This window comes from Melospiza melodia, chromosome 3 (assembly GCF_035770615.1).
Source record: "Melospiza melodia melodia isolate bMelMel2 chromosome 3, bMelMel2.pri, whole genome shotgun sequence".
NCBI classification, from domain to species: Eukaryota; Metazoa; Chordata; class Aves; order Passeriformes; family Passerellidae; genus Melospiza; species Melospiza melodia.
Window position 1 is genome coordinate 49,848,800 of NC_086196.1, and position 6,962 is coordinate 49,855,761.

Here is a 6,962-nt window from a genome sequence, read left to right on the forward strand (position 1 = left end):
GATCTCTACAGAGTTATACAAGATGAGTGTGTAATTCTTGCCTGGGACAAAACTTCAGAAAAGTATTATTTTCATTCCAAAGCAGGTAATTTTGGCCATTAAGAGGTTTTGCTGGACAGAAAAATTATTGTGCAGTTCCACAAGCCACTAATAATCTATAAGGATACAGAAACAGATTTATGTCCAATAAATGTTTGGAGAACACCTACTTCCAGTTCAGAGTGAATAAGATATTGCTTTTTCCAAATTCCTTCCATATGAAAGATATAGTTATATTAATCTATTAATTTATGGATTAAATGAGTATTTTACTTACAGCCAATAAGCTGATTCTACAAAAAAAAAAAAAAAAAAAAAGACTTTTTTAGCACATATTGACTAATAAAAATAGCCTGTATAACCTTCTTAATAAGAACTCCAATCTTTATTTATAAAAGAGTAAATTCTAATATCCATCCCAAGGCAGAATGGTATATAAAAATCCTGCAATAACAAATAAGATTAAAAAATTAGAATATGGTGGACAGGCAAAAGGCCCCAGAAGTCTGTGTTGCTAGCAATGTGAATTCTCTTATGCATATTGTCCATTTCACTCTGTATCATGAAGTTCATTTGCTAACTTTAGATGATTTAATTTTCTTTATGTCACGGCTTTGCAGAATCAAGGTCCCATTTCTAAATTTTCCAACTTGTCCTGCAGGCCAAATGCTAGGCACTGATTTCTTCCTCTTGGCCTTCCTGAAAGAGGGAGAGGAAAAACAAAAATTAAAATAAACAGCAGAAACACAGGTAAATGCTTAATATGGTGAAAAAGTCACCTACTTATGCAGAGTTTGGTATTATGGACCATAGCATGTAAAAACTTCAGAACATTTTTCCTTCATAGACATGCAAAATTTACAGCACATTACACCACAATTTATATTTTTAAATGCTTAGAAACATTGCTTTGCAGAAATCTCTTAGGGCAAATGCTCTGAGCAAGTGGTGTCTCAAGAGTCTGCACATAGGGATTTTCATCCCTCTGACCTCCAGCTGCAGTCTTAGGACGTGTTGGGGCAGAACTGACATACTCTCAAGTGAAGCTGGGGAACTGAAGCCTCTGGAACAGCTAGGCACAGAGCAGTGTCACCATTTTTTGAGGAGCTCAGCACCTGGAGAATTTTGTTGCACTGTGATGTGCATGATTTCTGGAATAAGACTGCAATTACACAGAGGACATACACCGGGGAGACCATGTTAAAAACACCTCACCTCTCCTTCTGTTCTTTCTGCTTCTTCTTCTTAAGAGAATCACCTTTATGTTCCTGTTTTTAAAGACACATATTTTAATGAAAAAGGAACATAGCATGCTGGTTAAACAATCACCTGCACAAAGAACATTCAGTAAATAGCCTTTACTTCACAGAGCAGCAGGAACTTAAAGCAAGCTGGGAGACCTTCTGACAGAACAAGTGACGCAACACATTATGGAGCCACTGCCAGGAGTGCCCAGAGCCCTTCCTAATGCCTGGAAAGGAATGGAAAGCACAGCCCACTCATGACCAACGTGCTGTCCCTGTCACGTGCAAAGCAGAGGCTTCCTTCTGGGGCATGTGACAGATCCCAGGGTCAGAAATGGACTTGCTCCCAGGCAGGTGAGTCCTGTCACCCAGCTGAGGGCAGCTGTCAAATAACAGGTTCAGCTGTGACTGGTCGTGCCCTTTGAGCCACATGACAGAGCAGGAGAAGTAGGTCCCTGGGGAAGAGGGTGGCAGGAAACAGGCTGACAGAGCAATTACCAGCCCCACCAGCCTGCTCCCACCTACATGGGAAGGCTCCATAGGGAGGCAGAGAGTAGGCTTAGAGCCAGATGGGCTGTGCTAGAGGATGGATGCAACAGAGGCCTCACCCTTGCTTTAAATAATGAGTAGGATCCTAGATGGAATTGTGCTGATAAAAAAGCAGTTGAAGATCTGGCTCTCTATGGTCAGACAACATGCAACAAACTTTAATTGGGGACTATTCGGTTTCCTCTTAAGAGGAAAGGATGAAAAAAAACCCCACTGCTGATTTTGTGTCATCAGTCTATCAGCCTGGAAGGGTGAGGCAGTGAAACCAACCACAACACAAGCCTAACTCTGTGTCTTCATACTGCCCACAATCAGCTTTTACCAATGAGATTAATCCTGTAGGAGCCGGGAGCACAATCCACAGGGAGCAGCAGGTGTCAAGCTCAGGCACTCCTCCTGCACCTGAGGTGTTATTATCAGTCAGGCTCTTTTAAAGAGGGCTGGCTCCTACACACTGCCTTTTTCTACAAAAAATTTCATACAAACCTTTTCCTTATCAGCATCTTTCACTGCTTTTTTCTCTTTCAGTTTCTCTTGGTAAGTCCTGTAGTTCATATGTGACTTCTTGGGGGGCTGCAACAAAGATTGGGAGGGATACTGCTGATTAAATTTTCAAATAGGTTCAAAAATTATTCACACACTTGTACAGACAGCATTTTTCACACGGTGGTGGCAAAATATTAGAAATGTTAATTTCCTTTTGGGTGAGAGGATAGGACTTAAGAGACATCAGGTAATCACAAATTGTTTCTTTCTTGCTGTGAGGACAGCAAGAGAGAGACAATTCTGTTCTGTTATCAGTCCTACAAGGTTTACATACCCACTCTGAGCAAAAACACGCAACCCACTTCCTAAAAAACACCTCAAACATTATTTTTTTGTTTTATACTAGTTATGATCAACTAAAAACTCTTCTCCATCTTTATCTGTCTGTGAGAATGAAGAATTAAAAAGTGAGCCCCGCTCTCTAACTATTTACTTTTGAATGGCCTGAGTAAAGATCAGAAAATGTTGTTTTTCAGCCTGATCAGTCATATTTAATCTGTAATACTTTCCTGATAACACACCCATACTAATTTTCTAATCATCTACAGAAGACAGACAAGACAGAACAGATGATGTAAAAATAAGGATGAAGTGGGAGAAGGGTCAGGGCAAGGGACTTTGTGCTTTAAAAGAGGAATACCAAAGCCCCTCATGTTCTTTACTGCTTTTCTGCATTGTAACAGCTGGGTGACCTGCACCACAAACCAAGGGACAATTACCTTGGCTCCCAGCATGATAGCACGCTCCTGTTCCCAAACACGTTGCTCCTGCTTCTTGTAGCCAGTGATTCCAAACTTGTGCACTTCCAGGCGAGCCTAGAACATTGCAGAAAATTGCAGGCATTTCATAATGTCCCACCTGTTGTAAAGCAATGCCTGGCAGAGTTCAATGAAGTCGTACTCCTGAGGAAATCCAGGCTAACACTGGAAATTGGTGTGCTATAAAGTAAAACTAACTGAGTTCAGAGCTATACTGCAGAGCAGTTAACCACTGTCCAAGTAATCTCTGGATGGTGAGGACTGTCAGGGGGACAATTTTCAATTCTCCTCATTTCACATACAGTAATACAACTCATTTCTTCCATGTAAAACATGAGCACTTCATCCCTGAGAAACATGGACAGGCAGATGGTGGTTTGACTACACACATAGGTAGAGTTAACACTACACAAGCATACCTTGGCAAAACCACTAATGAATACATAATCTTTTTTAAATCTGTCGTTAAATCTCCACCCTCCTTAGCAGTACCCAGCTCCATGCAGAATCTCCAGAGAGAGACTCCACTGGATCATAACACATCCCTGAGCCTCGATTAGGCCCACAAAACAACATGCACAGATCTGTAAACAAACTGGTAGCTAAGGTGGCCAATACTAGCTATGTTCATGTCAAAACAGATGAGAATAAAAAGACAAATGGAAAAAGTAATTTGTTGTTTCAAAACCAGATGCAAATACACTTTTTTTTCCTTCCCATATGAGATATCAGAGATTTAACACTGTAGGGCAGAAAGAATGTTAAACATTATGGGAATTCAAGCACCTTTACACATTCCCCTCAAATTCTCACTGGAAGATCAGAAAGAAAGGCCATGAAATTACACACCTCTCTCCACATGGAGCAGCTGACTGCTGCCAGCCTGTTCCTCCTTTGGTGTGGCATGTAGCCAGAATTACCTATTAGGAAATCCTCACCTACAAGAGAGATTTCCTATTAGGAAATCCTCACCCACAATCCTCACCTAGCCATTTCTGGAAAGGTTTCCCATCAGTCCCACCGTAGCTCTCCGAAGTATATGTGTACACATAACTGTACACTAAACTAGTGACATTAGTCTGATGCTACTGACTTACCTTTTCAAAGTTAAATTCTTGTCTGACTGCATTTTTCTCTTCATTCACTATTTGGGTCTATAAACAAAACAAAACAAAATATTTCAAATGAATATGACAAGTAACACCAGTTTAAATGCTGTCTTGGATAGCTTTCTGAAAAGCAGTGACATGTAAAGTCAGTTGTATGGAATAATACACAGGTTTCCAGCAGCATTTTCTTCTAGCTTTATTACCAGGTTCTGTTAAAATAGACAGTTTCAGTGGCATTTTTCTAGGTAAGTAAGAGAAAAACTACCACATGTGAACTATGTATCACTCATATATCCATTTCCAAACCCATCCTGAACAGCTAACGTAGGATAGCTCATGAATTTTAGCTCACTGTCATTTTGTTTGAGACAGTGCACTGACAATAGTGCAAGTACTCACAATATGTAATATTGTAGTATTGTAGAATTAAGCTTGTTCTACATATTGCCCCTAATATTGTAGGGGCAATATGTAGAACAAGCTTAATTCCTAACTGCATGGACATATATTAGTGTCCATATCCAGCTTCACTAATGCCAGAGAAACAGCTCCAAAGGGTGCACTGTCAGCAATGGCAGAACCCACTTAGCACAGGCTGAAGAAAGGACTGGCTCAAAATGAGCTCAGAGAAAAGTACACCTACTCCATGATTTACACAGACAGCTTCCATCAGCAGTTCTCAGCTTGGAGGGGCACTCTCCAGGGGGAACATACTATCTCCTGGAAAGAAAAAGAGGCACAAAATCCCCAGGGAGAGAGAGAGTTCCATGCTTGCTTGTTACAGGAGTGTCCCACATGGGACACTGTGGAGCAGGTACAAATTTCCCAGGATTGTCTTAGACCGTCTGCTTTCTGATTTCAGGGAGGATGTGCTGAACCACCTGAGTGGAAGCTCTGCCAACAAACTGCCATCTGTTCAAGATATTACTCTGTTCACCTTCCCTGTTTGCTCCCAAAGGTACAATCCGCTCAGAGGAAACAGGAGTACTACATAAGCATTACAGCTGAACTGAAATACATTTCATGCATTTCCTTTTCACTCTGCAGGACCTCAGGGCACAATAAGTCACAGGTTCAGGCCCAAGGGTTACACCAGGGCTTCCCTCTGCATCCACCACAGCCAAACTCCTCTCAGTTCTGCAATTCCATATAGTATAGAATTGCAATTTCAACCACAAATACACCCGGTTATCTTCAGAGCATTTTGCTAACAAGCGTAACACCAGTATTTTCAGATAAAAAAAAACTCCAGTTACAAAAAACTTGAGAAAAATTTTAGAGGAAAACATGCTGGGAAAAGCACAGAAGTTTATGGATTCAAACAACTGCTGCAGTTTTTTGAAGTCCCCAATTCCAAGCAATCAAAACCCCAATATCAGTAAGTCTCTCTGAATTCAAGACAGCCATATGTTGGCCCATCAGAGCTTATTTTAGAATGGCCATTATTTATGTTATGGCCATAAAGACAACTCAAGGAAAACAACCAGAGAAGCTGTAAAATCTGGAGACCAATCAACCCCTCTACTCAGCTTCCAGCCAAACCCATGCAGACCTCCCTGTTGAAGAAACTCAGCTACAATTTTTGGTAGTGAAAAGCAGTTTGGCGGCAGGAAACCAAACCAGAGGACTGATATCTAATGCTGTCATGCCATCCCCCACTGACTACCCAACACCAATCCTCCAAGAACAAATGCTGCTTGTCAATGGCACAGTGCTGCTGTGATGCCAGAGAAGAGAAGCAAGTCTTGGCACCTCGCATCCACAGCTACTGACAGGAACAGAACAGCACACAGAACTCCTGGGCACTGAAGTAGCCGTGAGGCTTATTAGCCTTCCATCTCTTTCACTTCTTGCCATAACATCAGGCCTGTCAGCAAATCAACTTAGTTTGCTGAAGTGCGCCTATTTCAAACACAGGATTCTTATACAGAGATCAGAAATTGAAAAGATTGGTCTTCAAGTCCTGCCCCCTCCCCTGCTTCATCCTGCCTCTGTTTCCAGCAGCCCCACTGGGAATCAGCAGGACCAGATGCCATCGAGCTAAGGACGCGGATGGCCAAAGCATGCGGATTTCCAGGCAGCTGTACCACAAGAGGGACAAACCCAGGCACGGCAGGGGGCTGGAGCTCTCCCCGCCCCACGGCGCCCACCGTCGGGCAGGGCCGGCTCGGGGGCAGCGGGGACGGCGCCCGCCCGGCTCTACCTGTGCTGGGCCGGCGGGGGCTGCCGAGGGGCCGTGCCGCTCCTTCCTCTTCCTCCCGCGGAACACCACCACCTCCACGGCGGGCGGGCCGGCGGGGGCCGGCGGGGCAGGGCCGGCGGCGCTCAGCTCGGCCCGCAGCTCCCCGAAGAAGCCGCGGGCGCCGCGCCGCCCGCCCGCCGCCGGCTGCGGCTCCCGTCTCTCCTCTTGCTCCTCCTCTTCTTCCTCCACTGTCGGCGGCACAGCTCTCGCTTCGCCGTCCTCTGCAGCGCGCCGGCCACCGCCGGGCTCCTCACCTGTGCCGAGCACATGCCGTGGGTCAGCTCCGCGCCGCCTCTCCGCTCCAGAGCGCCCACGCCCGGCCCCCTCCCCTCCCCGGCCCCCCGGGAGGACCGTGGGGCAGGCGCAGCGCCCGGCCCGGCCCCGCGCACCCACCCAGGTCGTAGAGGGCGCCGAGCACCGCCTCCAGCCGGTGGCGCGGCTCCCGCGGTCCCATGGCTGCCGCGGCGGACGGGCG

The 6,962-nt window shown here is 45.1% G+C and overlaps 1 protein-coding gene across 1 annotated transcript; it reads right to left on the reverse strand.

Moving 5' to 3' along the window:
• Positions 1-402: 402 nt before the first annotated feature.
• Positions 403-6,956, reverse strand: C3H1orf131 (chromosome 3 C1orf131 homolog). Its single transcript, XM_063151690.1, has 7 exons — positions 6,881-6,956; positions 6,449-6,741; positions 4,234-4,290; positions 3,098-3,193; positions 2,319-2,405; positions 1,255-1,307; positions 403-738 (listed from the first exon to the last, which is right to left on the reverse strand). Exons 1-7 carry the CDS (start codon positions 6,939-6,941, stop codon positions 609-611), a joined length of 777 nt encoding a protein of 258 aa, XP_063007760.1. The 5' UTR covers positions 6,942-6,956; the 3' UTR covers positions 403-608.
• Positions 6,957-6,962: the final 6 nt, after the last annotated feature.

What these genes read in the sequence shown, in the direction of transcription:
- C3H1orf131 (XM_063151690.1), bottom strand. Translation starts at nt 6,941, where the DNA reads ATGGGACCGCGGGAGCCGCGCCACCGGCTGGAGGCGGTGCTCGGCGCC. An exon ending in AAGAATTTAACTTTGAAAAG is followed by an intron (nt 3,194 to 4,233) that starts GTAAGTCAGTAG and finishes GCAATGTTCTAG; the next exon opens with GCTCGCCTGGAAGTGCACAA. An exon ending in AAGATGCTGATAAGGAAAAG is followed by an intron (nt 1,308 to 2,318) that starts GTTTGTATGAAA and finishes CTTTAAAAACAG; the next exon opens with GAACATAAAGGTGATTCTCT.